The sequence below is a fragment of the Aulonocara sp. 'chitande type north' Nkhata Bay genome, linkage group LG18 (assembly GCF_057382095.1).
Source record: "Aulonocara sp. 'chitande type north' Nkhata Bay isolate Kocher_YH1m ecotype deep benthic linkage group LG18, A_spYH_male_GT1.1, whole genome shotgun sequence".
NCBI classification, from domain to species: domain Eukaryota; kingdom Metazoa; phylum Chordata; class Actinopteri; order Cichliformes; family Cichlidae; genus Aulonocara; species Aulonocara sp. 'chitande type north' Nkhata Bay.
Genome location: NC_141361.1, coordinates 22,674,113 through 22,691,933, shown reverse-complemented (window position 1 = coordinate 22,691,933; position 17,821 = coordinate 22,674,113). Strand labels below are relative to the sequence as shown.

At 42.0% G+C, this 17,821-nt stretch overlaps 2 protein-coding genes across 2 annotated transcripts in view; one reads left to right on the top strand and one right to left on the bottom strand.

Moving 5' to 3' along the window:
* The window catches only part of LOC147308539 (neurocan core protein-like), a 46,131-nt gene extending 35,721 nt beyond the window's left edge, over window positions 1–10,410 (top strand). The window contains exons 14-20 of the mRNA XM_086270729.1: window positions 1,888–2,001; window positions 4,563–4,614; window positions 5,685–5,791; window positions 6,161–6,243; window positions 6,463–6,607; window positions 7,583–7,765; window positions 9,221–10,410. Coding sequence (XP_086126855.1) covers window positions 1,888–2,001; window positions 4,563–4,614; window positions 5,685–5,791; window positions 6,161–6,243; window positions 6,463–6,607; window positions 7,583–7,765; window positions 9,221–9,339 — 803 coding nt within the window. The 3' untranslated portion in view covers window positions 9,340–10,410. The remainder of the gene's footprint in view (window positions 1–1,887; window positions 2,002–4,562; window positions 4,615–5,684; window positions 5,792–6,160; window positions 6,244–6,462; window positions 6,608–7,582; window positions 7,766–9,220) is intronic.
* A 1,738-nt stretch (window positions 10,411–12,148) lies between these two features.
* LOC147308538 (transmembrane 6 superfamily member 2-like) lies at window positions 12,149–16,546 on the bottom strand. Its single transcript, XM_086272756.1, has 10 exons — window positions 16,203–16,546; window positions 15,455–15,558; window positions 15,267–15,364; window positions 15,066–15,169; window positions 14,910–14,992; window positions 14,702–14,826; window positions 13,634–13,735; window positions 13,450–13,542; window positions 13,239–13,358; window positions 12,149–13,129 (listed from the first exon to the last, which is right to left on the bottom strand). Exons 1-10 carry the CDS (start codon window positions 16,292–16,294, stop codon window positions 12,920–12,922), a joined length of 1,131 nt encoding a protein of 376 aa, XP_086128882.1. The 5' UTR covers window positions 16,295–16,546; the 3' UTR covers window positions 12,149–12,919.
* Between the last annotated feature and the right edge of the window lie 1,275 nt (window positions 16,547–17,821).

The following is a 17,821-nucleotide window of genomic DNA, read 5'->3' as shown; positions in this document are numbered from 1 at the left end:
AGCGAGTCAACAAAACAAACCGCACACACACAATTGCATGCACAGTAGCACCCTGTTCTTACTAAGTTTTGTGCGTTCAGTCACGTAAAAATGGACGGATGGACAGGCAGACAATCAAACTGACAGCCAGCAGCCGATGCGTGGGCATGATGCAAGGCTTTGTTGTGGATTTGCAGAATTTGCAGTATTATGTCTCTGAGGAGCAGCATCCCCTCTGCATAATGGATGAGCGGGACAATCGGATCAGACTTTTTATATTGAACAACAAAGAGCTGCACTGATTTTAATGGGGGAATGAGAGAGTTAGTGGTGCGTGTTGAACTGTGTGTGGTTAGCAATGCTCCCACTGATCCCGAGGTCATTCAAAGTCAGGCTACATAACGAGACCGGGGGGTTCGCATGCATTTGTTATATTTAGGAACAGGTGCCTGTGATTTTGATGATTTGAATCATGTAAGACTGAGTTCAACATTCAGTACATCATTTAATTTGAGTTCCAATTAAAAAAAAAAAAAGTCAGTTTGGTGCCACAGAAGCCAAATCCTGCACATCGTGCCTTTAAGGTAGTTTTTTCTTCTGAATACAACATGTGAATTTTGAGAAACTTTAGGAATTTGTGCTCTCTTGAGTTGATATTTGATTTTAGGGACAAACAACATTGTTTGGTTGATTAAAAGTTTCCACACAGACTAGTGGGAACTCTTCCAAGAAAACACATTAGCATAAATCTCTTGATATCAGTCATTAAATCCATCCTCAAAAAACAGCCTAATTTTATTTCATTCTTCTTAAAAGAGCTGCACGTTTTTATAAACAGATAAACGACCTTAAACTGAAGTCATAAAAGGAAAAAAAAAAAGGCCCAGAAACAATCTCACAGTGCATCCTGAAACACACACAACCGCAGGTTAGCCCAGATTAAAAATTAATCCTTTTGCAACATCACACTCAGGCTGAAGTGTGAAAGTCTCGCATGAGGCTAAAGGTCATTCTGGGCTGATCTGTCACTCAGATTCACAGCCACTGGCCTTTTCACTGCTTTTCACTGGAACTAAGCAGTCATTAAGCTGAGAGGAAATACTTTGAAATTCTGTTGAACTTGAAAGTCGCCTTCTTTCTACACTCTTGCTGTGAGTTTTAATAGATTTCTGCAGTCCGGGGGTGCATCTGTTATTCTGTGTCAAAAAAAACCCCACACTGGTGAAGGAAGATTACATGCCCTCCATTTATAATGATAAATGAGGTTAGAGAGCATAAGCAGCTGCAGAGAGCTGGAAGGGTTTCTGTTGTTGCTTAAGGCCTCTTAAGGTTGGGGGCAGGATCTGCTAAAACAAGAGCTTGAACCTAGATCTTTTGGTCAGACTCTGCTTTTCTGCTGGGCTATCCATCAAATTTACGCCTGTTCTTTAACTGCATTCAAAGAAAAGCATTCCACTGTGTAGCCTACTACTTCTCGCTCGTGCAGTTGTTTGTAAATGGAGACAATGCGGAGAGAGAAAAGAAGAGAATAGACACATGAAGTCAACCTTGGATTCGGTAAATGCATAAAAAGAATGTAATAACACTAGAAAGGCTTTTAGAGTGCCTTCCTCTGTGAGAGAATGAGGATAAATAAGGAATGTAAGAGGAGATTAGACTGTCTGTATTCTCCTCACACCGCGTCTGAATTATGATAATGTACTCAGCAACATGGACACATTTCAGTGTTTAAAGCAGGACTAATAACCAGCTCATCTTGTGTCAGAGCTTGAGTGGCAGCAGACGCCCACACTGTTTTATTTTTTTTTGTTCTGAACAGCATCACTTCAGCTGAATATGTCCTATTAATTTGAACCCTAATGAGATCTGCAACCCATCTGTTCTCACTGCTTTTTCCCTTCACCGCAGACGTTGACGACTGCCAGTCCGAGCCTTGTGCAAATGGAGGCACTTGCATCGACAAGATTGATTCCTTCCTCTGCCTTTGCCTGCCCAGCTACGGAGGAGACATGTGTGAGAAAGGTGAGAGGCTGGTGCACGCACACACAAACACATACATGATTAAATAACAGATTACTCCGAGCTGTGTGAAAGGAATTATTTTGCAGTCTGTGTTTGAAACTGGCCTTTTCACCGTTGTGACGCTTGCTCTGAAAGGTTTGTTGCTAACTGTGCTGGTGGAAATAATCCTGATCAGTGTGCAGCATCTGTTACTGCCGTGTGTCATACCACAATATCACAAGGGTGCGTCGCCTTGCAGATATCAGACAATGTATCTGAGTGTCACAGGGCTGCAGCGTGACAGATACTGACTGAATTTGGCCATGCACGTAAATCCACAGACTATTTTCAAAGCGTCAGTTAATATTTCCACCGTTTTTCGTCAGCACCACACATCCACACTTCCACAGGTTTGTGTAGCAGGTGATAAGAATCAAAAAACATCTTCTACTGTGTGTGACGTGAAACTAATGTTGATTTATCATTTATGACTAGTAATTGTCATAAATGCAGTAACTGTTTTATGTATGTTTGCATAAATGCAACATTTAAAATGGGAAACTGGCATTTTTGATCTCTCTTGGTGGATATCATCTGTGCCTTACTACACATGATATTCAATTCAATTCAATTTTATTTATATAGTGCCAAATCACAACAACAGTCGCCTCATGGCACTTTATATTGTAAGGTAGACCCTACAATATTACAGTGGAAGTGATTTTGCACAAGACAACTGAGTGGATAACTGTCTTGCAATATTTTTGCAGAAATATTTAGATGCTTTACACTGAAATTAGAAATACAACTGTGTAAAATATGCACAAGTTACAAGCATCACTCAAAACTCTTCTTCACGTAAAGTACAAATGTATTAGCATCAAAATATGTCTAAAGCAAAAGTCCTTCTATTACACATTATAAAATCATATAGAGTATATTATTCATAATTATGAATACATTAATAATAATCTGGGGATAGGAATACCACTTCCTGATGCTTTAATAGTTACACCTTGCCATGTTATGTTAAAAAGAAACCCAAACAGTTCCTGATGATTTGAGCTAACAACCAGTGTTATCCAGCTGGAAGAAGTCGTTAAAAAACAGGTACACTGTGGTCATAAAGGGATGAGCACACCCAGCAACAATACTCAGGTTGGCTGTAGTGTTTAAATGATACTCAGTTGGTAACAAGGAGCCCAAAGTGTGCCAAGAAAATATCTCCCGCTCCATTTAAACCATCATCCAGCAGCCTGAACTGTTGATCCAAGGCAGGATGGATCCATGCTTTCATGCTGTTTATGCCATTCTCTGTAAACTGTAAAGTTGTTGTGTGTGACATCAGCAGTTTCTCAAATACTCAGACCTGCACCAACAACCATGCCAAATCAGCTTTCATCCACATTCTGAGGCTCAGTTTAAACTTCAGCAGGTTGTGTTGAGCACGACTACATGCTTAAATGTATTGAGTTGTTGCCATGAGACATGAGACATGCCAGCCTTAACAAGCAGATGAAGATGTGTAGCTACTAAAGTACTTTTGTAGATAATAGCCCGTTTTTAATGACCCCAGGAAGAGTTGTTGTTACCACAGAAAAAAAGATTGCTGATCTGGATGCACTTATTTATAAAACACCTTTGAAGCATAAGTTCAAAGTGCTTGAAAAAATTAATGTGGGAACAAAAAAGATAAAGGAGACTGAGAAGATGATATATAGTATAAAAGTAAAAAGAATAAAGTGGACAGCTGACAAAATGTTTTTCGATTCTTAAATAAAAAGTCAAAGGAAATGGAACAGCTTGTTCAGTCCAGAGGTTCTCCTTGTTTCCAAAATTTGTGTTGCAGACTTGTGCAGGGTGACAGATACTGGGTGAATCTCCTGTGAACACACACACACAAACACACACACACACACACACACACACACACACACACACACACACACACACACACACACACACACACACACACACACACACACACACACACACACACGCGCGCGATTTTCTAAGCTTCAGTTAATATTTTCATGAGCATGTGCATCATGAAACATCGGGAAAAAATCTTAGTGTTTGTGTGGTACATGGCGCTAATCACCCACATACAACTCTCTCTCACACACACACACACACACACACACATCGCTGATTCATCTCTGCACTGGTCTTGGACACCTCCAGCTACAGATCCGTCTCCTTGTGCGTGCGCGTGTGTGTGTGTGTGTGTGTGTTTGCCTGTGTTTGTGTGTGAATGTCGTGCACTAGTTGTAATGAGGATTAATGAATTTCTAACCTTTGCGGTTATAAATGATTCTACGGGCCTTGGTGTTAATAATGAATACCAATAGTGCCGAGAAAGAACCACGTGTGCTGAGAATGGAAAAGAAGCCTGTGTATAATTACAGTTCATGTATTTTACTTCTGAAGATGCGCGAGTCATATGTTTTAGTCTTTATTTGCTAAATGGAAGGAAAAAAACAAAATTCTGCTTCCTTATATAGACTATAGCATCTCACGTAGCGTGCTGTATTTGACTATGTTTAAAGAAGAAACAATTTAACTTCCCTTCCTCTTTACAGATGTTGAAGGTTGTGAGCACGGCTGGAGGAAGTTCCACGGCCACTGCTACAGGTAAGAATCATGGAAAACGGAACCAGCTTACTTTACTGCTCTGTGCCAGTTTACTCAGGAAAGACTGAGAAAATTAGCAGAGAGAAGTTGTAGGAATGACTGGATCCTGACAGAGTCTCGATGCTGCTGGTGATGGACCAGAGTGAGATGCCCTAGATAACATGGATGAGCTGGAGGGGAGATTCAAATTAATTTGTATCAAATGATAACAATAGTTGCCTCAATGTGCTTTATATTGTAAGATAATAGAAAGAAAACCCAAAAATCAGATGACCACCTGTAAGCAAGCACTTGGTGAAAGTGGGGAGGAAAAACTCCCTTATAACAGGAAGAAACTGCTGGCAGAAGCAGGCTCAGGGAGGGGCAGCCATTTTTAGCCAAGTCATACTTTAACCATACATTAATATAATACTTTATTCTCGACATCCATGACCAGGTTAGAATCACCAGTTAACCTGCATGTCTTTGGACTTTGGGATAATCCAGAGAATGTGGAGGACACAGCTGGAAAAGAGAACATGCAAACTTCTATTAGCATTAAAAACAGAAGCCTTCTTGGCGACAGTGCTCCACTCCACAGCGCTGGTTGCACATTTTGAGCATCCTCAAAGTTTCATATAATGAGGTTAGAGCCCGATGAGTCAAAAGGACAGGTTTTGGTCGCCTTCTGAAACTTTTCTCCACTCTTGGCTGTTAATGGTGTCGCTGAGAGCTGATAACCTTAATATGTTGATCTCAGGCATGCAGCAAAACTTCTTTCTGGGAGTGACAGCTAAAACAACTCTAAAACAACTTGTTTCAGGTAAAAGGATTGTTATTTTGAACTGTGAATTATGCAACGCTACTCTGGCAGAAACTATTGTGCTGGAAATGAGCACAATAGGTAGGCAGATTAACTTGGAGCGCATGGATCATTAGCGAGGAAATCTCCTCCAACGTGCTTTTGACGGAGTTAAAGTAGAGACTGAACACGGAAGATCAGATGTCTCGTTTTAAAGTTGAACATCATTTAAATCTTTTGGGAAGCATAACATGTGAATCAAATCTGCTTTCACCGTGTCATCCCACAGGTACTTCACCCACAGACACACCTGGGAGGATGCAGAGAAAGACTGCAGAGAGCACAGCGCCCACCTCAGTAGTGTCGTCTCTGCTGCCGAGCAGGAGTTCATCAACGGTATGTCTGACGGGTGATTTTGATTTATTCAGTCATAATCTTTTGAAAGAAAAAGAAGGAGACAATCAAGACAAATGGCACAAATTAAACCCAACACTCTTAGGAAAAAAATATTAAAGCAGAACAAAGTATTAATATCATACATCACAAACAAGGGGCGTGAAATCGAAGCTTGAGGGATAAAAACAATAAAAGGTAGAGTGTGAAAAAAAAACAAGAAGAGAAAGCAGCAAGTCACAAAAAACATGATTCACAAATTCGATTATACGGAAAAGAGGGAGAAGGTGGCGGTGTGATGCTATCAGATACACAAATAAAGATCTTACAGAAGCAGTTAAATGAAAGGAAGCCATGTACTGTTTGTTCCAGGTCTCGGTCACGACAACGCCTGGATCGGTCTGAACGATCGCACAGTGGAAGAGGACTTTCAGTGGACCGACACCAACGACTTGGTCAGTGATCGCTTTTTACACTTCCTGTTTTCAGACTGTGAAAAGTCATCATAATAAACCAGCTCAATAGGAAACACACGTTTAAAGCTCACAAAATCACATTTGTGTAAAAATACCATTTTTTTTCTTTTCACTTAAAAATATGACAAGAATCCCAGCCTGACTACAATTACAGATGAACTCAAATGCAGGTGAAATCTGGTGTTTGCTGCCGTGCAGGTTTACGAGAACTGGAGGGAGAGCCAGCCCGATAACTTCTTTGCAGGTGGCGAGGACTGCGTGGTGACCATTGCCCATGAGGACGGCAAGTGGAACGACGTGCCCTGCAACTACAACCTGCCCTACATCTGCAAGAAAGGCACAGGTACTGTAACAATGCTCAGCTCGCTAACAAAACTGAAAAAGGTCTTTTCAGATTATCGGACAGGGAAGGACGCTCCCTATCAAAGATCTCCTGTCTTTACATGATTGGGTTTTCTGTGTACTTACCAGCTGGCCACCAGTTCTCATGCAGAAAATCAGTAGTTGGCTACACTTCACAAGTTGCTTTTTTGCTCTATAAAAGGTCATCGCTGCAGACGCTCCAAAAATTGACAAAATGCACAAGTGAAGGCTGAGATTCAGGCTAAAACCTGTATTGATTTTTGAGAGGAATATCAATCTAAATCTTCCTCTCATTGGCAGATCTTTTTCCCCTGGCCCCACTTACACTTGTTCAGGCAGAAGAACTGAAACTGCAGTTATTGTCCTGTTCTCAAACGCCATGTGAAATTCCTACAAGCTGTTTTTTGTCAGCTTTTCTTGATACTTACTGTACCCAAGCCTTTCCTCTGGGATTCAGTCAACCTAAATGTGAAAGCAATGAGATCACATAGACTTGGGGGGAAAAAAAGAAAGAAGACATGGAAGACCATCAAGAGGCCTTAGAAAAGGACGGGGAAGGATAAAGGAGGACAGGGGGAGAGGGATTAAGTCATTTGAGAGTGTTTGCTTGTCTGGCTGTGGTCTCATGGCTCTGTGGTTTGGCTGTAGTCCCTGTCTACTGCAGAGACTAGCCCCTTAAAACAGCTCTTTCTGTCAGCAGATACAGCAACAAGGCTGCCATCTAGAGGCAGCGCACTCCTGCAAATGACGACCTTCACGAGTTATTGTTGTGCATATTGTGCGATGCTTTCATTTACTATACATTAGCACATACATAAAAAAATATGCAATGACTGCTCTAATGGGTATTTATTAGTGTGTCTGTTCTAATTAATGTCAAATAAACTCTGGATGTCTCTTCAGGAATTCAGCCTTTTTTGTATGAGTGATATGAGGCTTCTCTGTTTGTTTGTAGTGTTATGCGGGACCCCGCCTGCGGTGGAGAATGCCCATTTGATAGGTCGGAGGAGATCACATTATGATATCCATTCAGTGGTGCGCTACCAGTGCTCTGAAGGCTTCTACCAGCGCCACATCCCCACCGCACGCTGCCGGGCCGATGGGAGCTGGGAGCGACCAAGGATCATCTGCACAAAGTGTGAGTGGTCGCTTTAAACTGAAAGCATCATGTATGAGGAGAAAAAAATTTTTTCCCCACATACAGGCTGAGTAGAAGTTGAGATGTGAAACTCCTTTTTACTTTTTTATTATACCATAACATTGCAGCATTGTAGTGACTTTGGAGCTCTATAATAGTGACTGTGCCACCAATACAAGTTTTTTATTGATTATTTTCACGCCTTGCTCCTCACTTACAAATTCAGACGGTTCTGCCAGGTTGTTGTTTTATTGAGTCACTTTTGTCATTAGTTTCTGAACTGGTTGGGCAAATTTCTTGAATCAATTTTGTAATTCAGATTGATTTATATGCATATATGCACACAAATGAGTTTAACACATTGAAAACCTTTAATGCAGGTGTCAGACACATTAGTGTAACTACAAAGGCAAGCCCATTTGATGGTGAGCAAAACGCAGTGGTTAGATTCACAGTGGACACCTTATCAAAACTTTTACCATATACATCAGTATATCAAAGTAATGAAACATCTTCTCACACACGTCTGTTTGGTCACAGTTTCTTGTTGAATGCATATCTCTGTATGTCTTGACTGTCCTCTGCACTTTTACGTTTTCCTATATCGCATCATTTTTCTCCCGCTTCACATCCTTACTCCCCTCCCAGCGGTACGCTTCCGTCCTTATTCGTGTCTGAGCAGAGTGCTCCATGCTCACAAATCATGTCTGTGGCACTCTATAAACGCTATAAATGTGTGTGACAATACTCATAATGCCTGTGATCGTATTTTGGCAAGTAGAGCCCGTAAATGATGACTTCATTCATAGTTGTGAGACAGAGACAGAAGATTCATTGTTAAAGTCTGAAAAGAAATGTTCTCTTTCTGTTGTGCACAAGGACACTAAGTCAAAGCAACTGTAAAGATCTTGGATGTAAATATGACCTCACAGACGCGCACACACACACACACACACACACACACACACACACACACACACACACACACACACATAACAACGCAGTAAAATATGATTCATTTAAAATCAGTGAAATTACAATCCAAGCAGCTCCTTGAAGATTTCATCAAACCCGATAATTAGCATCAACCAACCTCAGAGCTTTAAGTCTGTTAAGTATCATTTATTAACTCTTTCCCATCTTAACAAAGGTGACTCACTAATAAATAATGTATCAGCTCATATTAGGCTTTTGTGTAGCATTGAAGAGTCAGCTGATTAGCGATGGGAACCTTCAGCAAGGAAATATATTTTGAGTATTTGAGTATTTATGGTTCAACTACACACTTAAGCTTCTTTCAGAGCAGATCGTTTAAGAGTAAGAAAATAAATGCAGAGATTTAGCCAGTGAATATGGGATTTTTGTGTACAGTGCAGTAATTGTGCACAGTGACAAGTGTGTTGTTCATCTACTGCAGCTCATATACAACGTGTCACCATTTCCTCCCCTCTGCAGCTCGACGACTGCACCGGTACCGACGCCATCACCGCAACCAGCGCCACGACCGCCACGGCCACAGGAGACACGGAGGAGAGGGACACAAGGCCAGAGAGGACGCACACAGCTACTACTGAACCAAATAATACAACATCCACAATGCCTAGGTGCTAACCATGGCCCATAAGGAAAGACAGTAGATCACAGCAATTTCCATTTGCCCTTCCTGCTTCTAACCACTAACCGTGCTCTCTGCTTAGCTTTACTCCCCCAGTGAATAAGATTATCCCCATAATCTAACCTCCATGCTTTTTGATGCTTCTTTTTATTTTCTCTCTGCTTTCTTTAACCGAGGTCCATGCGAACACTGACTTTAGCACCGCCCTAACATCCGCCCTCCCAAACAGTAACTCCTCCACTCGTCTGCAAACTATAACCTTCTCTTGGTCTGTCAGCCTGACAGCAGTGTGTGAACGTATGCATGTAAGACAGAAACTTAGAGGAGTGCCAAGTCACTTTTTTGGAAAGGTTTGCTTGTTCTACATGAAAAAAGTAACTCATTTTAGTATTCTGTTTACAAAGCACAGATGTAATTGATGCAAGATAGTCCTGGTATCCCAGCTTTTTGTACGTGTACTGTAGCTGTTACTTTTCCATAGAGCACCTGAATAGCTGGTCTCTTTTATTCGACTGACGTGCTTTTTTTCTAATATCTGTTTGTGTAATGTTACTATTTATTATGAATCATTTGCTAGTGAACATGCTTGTTTTCTTACTTATCCTTTAGAAAGCTGACGTAACACCATTTTTCTATACCAATATGTAAGTCCAACAATCAGTCGATAACAAAATTAATCATTTGATTGCCTCTAATCTCTGTACTGTAAATATTGTGACGTGTGTTATTGGCTCAAACCTGATCAATAGCTGGACCTTGTCCAATCCGATAGACTCCCCAATCCCCATAAGCACTCTCAGCTAATGTATACGTCCCATTGACATAGTTAGTGTGGGTGGGATTACAGAATAATTTGAGATAACCACTTGATTGTACCTAATTTGCACGGCCATATTTACACGATGTGTAGAATGTCACTCTTTTTTTTGTCTCTTGTCTCTTTGATATTTGATCTGTTATCCACTTTTTTTGGTGTTATGACTTTTTGTCCTGCTGTTGTACTCCATTCTTAATAAAGCGAACAAAATGGACAAAAGTTCTGCTTTTCATTCATGCTATCAGCTGTTTTCACTTTCAAACGCAGCGTAGTTTTGCCACGAGGTCATGCTCGACCCAGAACCTGATCAGATCAGTTAATCTGAGTCGGGGTTTTTCCCCCTACTATTATCTCTCTATTTTGTTTTAGCTCCATAGTGTAGTGCGAGCTAAACCTCAGTTCCAGCTAGAGACAAAAATGCCCTGTGGGGTTAAACTAAGAAGAGCATCTGGTGTAAAACTTTGGAGCTACTCGCTGTGGTGACCCCTTGCGGCAAGGGATCATCTGACTGTAGCATCTGGATTTGTCAATAAGAAGTTCTTAATGGTTATTTTAGGCAATAGATAAACTGAGGAGCAACATCAGGACTCAGTATAAGATGAATACAGATCATTTCAAGTGAATTATGGATGCTATTGAGTTGAAAATTATCATAGGTTTTTCACTTTAAAATACTTTAGTCTGGGTAAAGTTACAGAATCCTGCAAGCTGCTTTGCAAGCCACCTTCACAACAGCTCCCTGTCATGCTACATCTGACTTAAAGTGCCTGTTCTCTTCTGTACAGTGCTTTTGTTGATGCTCTACTCACCTGAAGCAGCAAAATATCTTCTTTTGCAAAGGTGGACCTGATTAAAGTACACCTCCAGGAGCAATTTAGCTTTTGAAACACATACTATGAAGTGCCCAGCGGGAAGTTTTTGGCGCGAGGTTGATGCTAGCGGAGGTTTGGAGCTCTGCAGTTATTGATTCAGCAGAGCATGAAGACTTTTACATGGTATGTGCCTCAGGACTCAGCTTGTAAACTTTATATTGTTTGCCACTATATTTGGCTGATTTGCTGCGTTTCCCAAATATTTCTGCTTTGCAGTATCATCACTTACACTGGAATATCAGTTTCTTCCTATTACAGTACCAAGCTTTTTAAAAACGACCCACTGTTTCATTTACAGAGCCGGACGGTATGGCTGGTCATGACTCTACCCTAATGACTGAGAGTCAGTTGGTGGGTCCAACACTTTATACCATACTAAACTGTTTTTAATGGACACTCATGTTGCAATAAGATAAAGCCTACAGGGTTAGGGTTGTGTTTATTTGCACTGTGCTTTCTAAAGTGTGTAAGTGTGTTATAAAATACAAACTTAATCTGAGCCACAAATTGTGACAAAGACAAAAAAAACAAACAAACTCAGTGATCAAACTTCTTGTACTGCATCTTACATTCAGCTGTGTCCTGCATATCCTATTGTATGTACACAAAAAAGGGAAATGTTCTATTTACAAAGTCAAATGACACTTTAGCAGCCAAAACATGTTTTTGTTTTTGCTTTTTGAGACGTTTCCTGCAGTAATCCTTATGGCCGCTGTGTCTGACAGCTCACCTAAATCCAGGGTTCACCTCTTATCAGTCTGATAACTTGAGCAGTGCAGTAGGGCACAATGACATCACCAGCTGGAGAAAACACTGACAGCTGCGGAGACGCGACTGCTGAACCCGTAAACCACTTGGTTCGGGAAGAAGTGCGTTTAAGTTTAGAAGCTCAGACGTGATATGAGAGTCATAAATATTCTCAATATTTAGCGAAGGAAAAGGTTAATGAGAATGTAATTTAATCAAACACTGACATGCACAGCTAGCAGCGAGAAATCTGTGTCCCATTTTTATAATACAAAAATAGCCACAGTTCAGCGCTCCAGTTCTCAAACTGTAGATAGAAAGAATGAGCGTGGTAATCATTTAAGTCGTTTATTAAGCAAAAACAAATTCCATGTGCTTCCTTTCCCCGTTTCACATGACTGTAAACTGAATATTTAACTTGAAAATGACAGTCTGGACTTGGAGTGGACTGGAATAGCGATTAGTATCTGTCTGATTTCTTTATAGGCTCCAGTCACATGAAGGCTAGACCACAACGTCGATCACCAGGTGGTTTTTTCTTCTCCAAGCTATCAGCTCGAGTGAGTCATCTCTCTTATCAGCAACTCTTAAGTTATTCAGCCTACAGAGGATTCAGCTGATATTCAACATTTAATATACTCACAGTTAGCGTTGGGGGTGCTAAAAATCACAGAAGGGTGAAAGTTGCAATATTCAAGATCAAAAAAATGAATCTTCAAATTTTGTAGCTTTGGTTTAGATTTCTGTATAGAAAAAAAAAAAAAGAAAAAGGGACTGAATCATTCTCCGGTGCTGCTGCTGACCTGCATGGTTCAGGTTAGTTGAAGTTTTGTGACGATACAAACTGGGTGTCTGCATGAGTCACCTGAACGCTGTGCGATCTGATCACGGTCCTCACCTCCATCAACAGCCTCCTTATCAGGGTCCAGAAGTCCATACAGGAAGTGCTGGGTGAGGTGACTGATTTTTTTTTTTTTAACAGTTGAGTCAGAGAGAGCAATGTTTTTAGATTTCCTCTGGGTTTTAGGGATGAAAAATGTGTGCATTTAATTCAGTTCGTGCCCCAGTAAGCATTCCTCACCAGTCCGTGGCTTGCGTGTGGTCTAGTTTTCCTTTTTCTTGCTGTTGGATTGTCCCGCAGGAACAGGTTTCATAAAATAAGCAGGGTTTGTGTGGCAGCGCAGGGCCAGCAGCGCCGGTGCAGCAGCGAGCAGCGCATTGAGAGCGATAACAGGCAACCGTTTGTCTGCTGGGACTCGGTACGTGAAGGGAGTGCGGGAATGCAGAGATGCTCCGATATGGCACCACTGGGTCTGGAGGGAACAGCGAGTGAGGGGGAGGGAAGTCAACATGAAGCTTTCCATTTTTCCTTTTGTTTAAACGAATATTAATCACAGCACGAGATGAGAAAACTACAATTACCTGAGCCATGGCGCCGGCAACGAAGATGGTCCAGTCCAACATCCAGCTACATCCAGGTGTTTTCAGACCGTAGATGAAGACCGTTAGCAATGGCAGTGCATAGAATAAGTACACGAGCATCTAAAGGAATTGTGCACCAAACAGTTAAACAATAAACTACATATTATATTAGAGTTAACTCAGTTTCTGAGTCTTCGGTCTCCAGACTCACCATAACCCTGGGAAAGCCAACGGGGTCTTTGAGGTACGGCTCATACTGATAGATGTAGGTGAAACAGGTGTCCAGAGAACAGTCCAGCACTACCTGCAGCACAACACGAAGAGAGTTAAGACTGGAGCGCGAACAGAAGCGCAAGTACCGACACGCAGAAAAGGTCTTGTGATGTTTCACTTACAAAGCCTCTAAACACGGAGAAGGCCATGGATCCCAGTAACAGCAGTGAGAGAAGCAGGTCAATGGGTCGAAACAGCAGACTTTTCTTCTGCTCTGCAGCGATCTGCTCGACACAGAAATGTTCACAGTTGATGTTGGTGCTGTTCATTTTACACCGTACAGGTTATTTTCACACGGGCATCGGAAAACTGAACGTGTCTGGAGATTACCCAGCGGAGCTGCCTGTGAGAAGACAAATGTCTAACACAGTCAAACTGGATATTAAAACAGCTCTCAAACTGCCTGCTCCCCAGTGGGAAGCCTGTGTGATGTCCCACTGAGCTCACGTGGGAATAAAGAATGTAACTGTGTGGAAAATTCACAGCAAGCAAGAGGGTGTTACGTACCCTCCAGCACCTCCTGAACCTAACAGAGTTTTTCCAAGTACTAAAAATGCATTTCAGGTGGAATAAATATTATTGTGGGTACAAGTTAAAAAGGCCAACTGTGAAGAAATGTCCCCAAATGATTTTTCTGACACCATCTGGAGTTCATATGCAAAAACAACAATTTTCTTCTCCCAACTTACATACATACACACACTTTTTTAAAGTATAATTTAATGTCATTTGGATCCTGTTCTATTCAAATTTAAATCAGTCTAACTGTCACTTATGTAGCACCAAATCACAACAACACTCCGCTCAAGGTGCTTTATATTGTGAGGTAAAGACCCTAGAAACCCATGAACCATAACAGAGAGAAAACCCCAACAATCAGATGACATCACACGATCCACAAAGGTGCATATCAGGTTAACTGATGAGTCTCAGTTGGGTGTGAGCATGAGTGGGAATAGTCTGTCTCTGTGCTAGCCCTGTGTCCCAGTGTACCCTGCCTTTTGCCCTATGACAGCTGAGTTAGTCTCCAACCTTGAGCATGACTCCTAATTAGAAAGGTGGCTACAGAATTTTAAAGTTTAATGCACTACAATATGCACAGATATGTAAGCTGTAACCAGATTCTGGCTAGACTACTCTCGGAGTATATGGTGTATAATGAACACATCCTAAAAGCGAGAACTTTTTACCTTATCTGCTGTGATGACTTGCATCTCTCTGGGTCTGCTAAAGAGCAGCGAGGCTGCCCAGAAAGGTGCCAAAAAGAAGGGGATATTCCTCCAAAACGCTGGTCGAATGTTGGACCCATACTTGCCTGAACAAATGAGAACTTCATCAATACACGTGGTCACAAACAACTGCGCCGATCTGACCAGACTGTGTTCATGCTGCTCTCACCAATGACCACTCCTGGGATGTGAACGATCTGATGAGCGATGGAGGAGCCTGCCCACAGCAGGCCCAGGCTACGATACGACTTCCTGCACGACAGAAAGTCAGAGGTCTCACTAAAGCACAGACATGAGAGACTGTGACGGCAGCGGCAAAACCTACCCAGAGAACATGCGGTGGATGATAACGAGGAAGAGGATGAAGTGAACGATGCCCTCCCAGTAAGACATCATCAATGCATAGGCAGTGGTTAGATGAGGCTCACCCTGAAGGGAAAGAAACATCCAAACTTTAACATTTAAACTTATGAAGTAAAAAAAACCCCAAAACTGATCAGTCTTGGAGAGAAAAGCGAGAGGTTACCATTTTTATGTAGAAGCCCATGAAGCCAGAGATGAACCCATCCTGCTCTAAAGCATTGGTCAGACCCACCAGGCAGGTGAAGGAAAACTCTGCGAACACTGCAAACATACAGAGAAAGAAAGAGAAATAACAACCGTCCACCTGGACTTTACTCATTTATATGAAAGCATGTGTTAGTGTGACTGTACCATAGAACAAAGGGTCCACTTTGGCCTTGTGCCGCACAGTGAGGAAGAGGAGGAGAAGCACAGACCCCAGGATGACCGCTCCCATCCCCAAGATAACCAGAGGTCTGAGGACGAGTTCAGACACAACAAAGTTATTCTGGAGAACATTAACCAGTAAATCAGGATCGACGTAGATAATTAATTCTCTCTAAGCTGCTTTATTATAAAACGACAAGTCTTTGAATAAAACTTAAACTTCATTTTGTGCTTTATAAAAATTAACTCAAGATCAGTGACGATCGACGAGACTTTAAAATGATCTAATTTTGCGAAATATCGCAGCTTTCGCCACAAAAGGAGGACGTTTAGATAGAGGGTTCAAAAAGATTAACATTTCTGTTACTTGATTATTTTCAAAGCTTTCTCGGCTCTTTAATTGCCAGTTTCTCTTTGGTGAAATTCAAAAGCTCGGAGCAGTGTGGGGATGTAACACTGATTGATTAACGCTCATTATCGTGGGCGATATAGCCTTACACTCCGTTAATTTAGATTTAGGCCTACGTTTTAAGACTTTATAACGGATCTCTTAAGTTCACAGCATTAGATTTTCCAGCCTTGGTGAATCTTTTTTTTCTCCTCTGGGTAAACACGCCCTTTTCCCTTCAGGCTGTGGGCCGCTTCATAAGCCTATTAATATCGGCGGCTTTACCATGCCTCCACACAACAGGCCGAGATTAGATTGAAATGATCCGACTACACACACACTTACTCCTGAAGCGCTGGGATGTTGTTCATTGTGTATAAAACTCCAGGTGCCAGAAGAGAAAGGAGAAAAACGCTGATTTCCGTCGGTGGCCTCATTCTTGTAAACGTGTTGTTTGGTCTCTATGGTGAACCTTAAAAATGTTCCACATAAAAAAGAAATCTGTCCCTCCTAAGCACGTTTCAGAGCTGTGCACCGAGTCATGTTAAAGCAGCGCCCTCTGCGCTGCCGCTGAACGCAGGAGATGATTTAAAGCAGCGTCACGTTGCCTTTTGATCTGTGATGAAACCTTCAGCGCCAATAAGCCTGCAGCTGTCCTGCAGGTGTCAAAGTTCACCTCGGGCAGGAGTAGGGTTGCCAACCGTCCCTTAAAATACGGAATCGTCCCGTATTTCGAAACAAAAGTACACGTCCCGTATTGAGCTAATAAGGGACGCACTTTGTCCCGTAATACAGTGAGAATCAAAAGTAGTCTATAACTTTTAATGGAATTAACGCTTTGTTTGAAAACATAATTCCCAGCCCCTCTCCTGCTTTGTGACCAATGAGCTGACAGCACACTTATGACAATTCAGATTACCGCTCATCTCATTGGTCGAGGAAAGGTCGCTTACGGAGAAAATACCGGAAGACAACAGATGACCACAACAAGAAGCATGGCCAACAGGGAAACAAACGCCGACACGGCGGTGCAAGTCTCGGACGACAGTACACCTAAAGCTGGGCAAACACTGTGCGATTTTTTCAGTCACGTTATTCAGCTCCTGCTCAAACTGCACGATTGACTCGCAGGGGTTAGAAGTTGGTAGGTCACGATGCAGGGTCTCACACTATACCGCCCGATGCTCTGATGCGACCTGAGTGCTCACACTGTGCCTCCATAACATGAAGGTTATAACAGAAAATCTGTCGCGCTCTCTCTCTCCCCGTCTTACACTCACACAGACACACCACCACCACCATCAACTTTGCTAAATTGCTAATGAAAAACATGATCAGGCAGCTGTGATTGAGCAGCAGTGTAAATCCAACTATTTTCACGGTTGTTGTGGTCGTGATAATTTTGTGATGCCACATCGAAAAGGCTCGGATGAGCTTTCCAAAGTTCTACAAGTTGTGCCTCCATCGCTTGTGTCCAGATCACACGCTGCACAGCCGTGCTGCTCCATCGTTTACACCAACGTTTACGTGTTTGCGCGCGAGCAGTGTGAGCGGCTGTGATGAGACCCTCACGAGCGATTGATGATCGGGAGCTGGTCGTGAGGTGTTAATCACTTCTCGTTACCCCACGTATACTACACGATGCACGACGCACGATGAAGGGCAAAATCGGTCAAAAATCGGCTCAAAATGGGCCAAAAATCGCACAGTGTGAGCCCAGCATTAGAGCAGCAATGTTTGTTCCCCTCAGAGAAAGGGAAGAATGGGAAAAGGAAAACACCTGGCTGGAAAAAGTTAATATGGGCATGTGCAATGAATATCAGCGCTATGTGGCCAGAAGTGTGATAATATAATTTATTTTGTGTAATAAACAACTGCAAGGATAGATGATTACAACAAATAGATGACTAATACATAAAAGTAATACATAGATGAATAATGATGATGAGTTAAGATGCGTAATC

Bases quoted from the DNA above. Each gene is read 5' to 3' on its own strand.
- LOC147308538 (XM_086272756.1), bottom strand. From the start codon at position 16,294: ATGAGGCCACCGACGGAAATCAGCGTTTTTCTCCTTTCTCTTCTGGCA. The intron at 15,365-15,454 runs GTACAGTCACAC...GTATGTTTGCAG, and splicing joins AGTGGACCCTTTGTTCTATG to TGTTCGCAGAGTTTTCCTTC. The intron at 13,736-14,701 runs GTAAAAAGTTCT...TGTGTCGAGCAG, and splicing joins AAGTCATCACAGCAGATAAG to ATCGCTGCAGAGCAGAAGAA.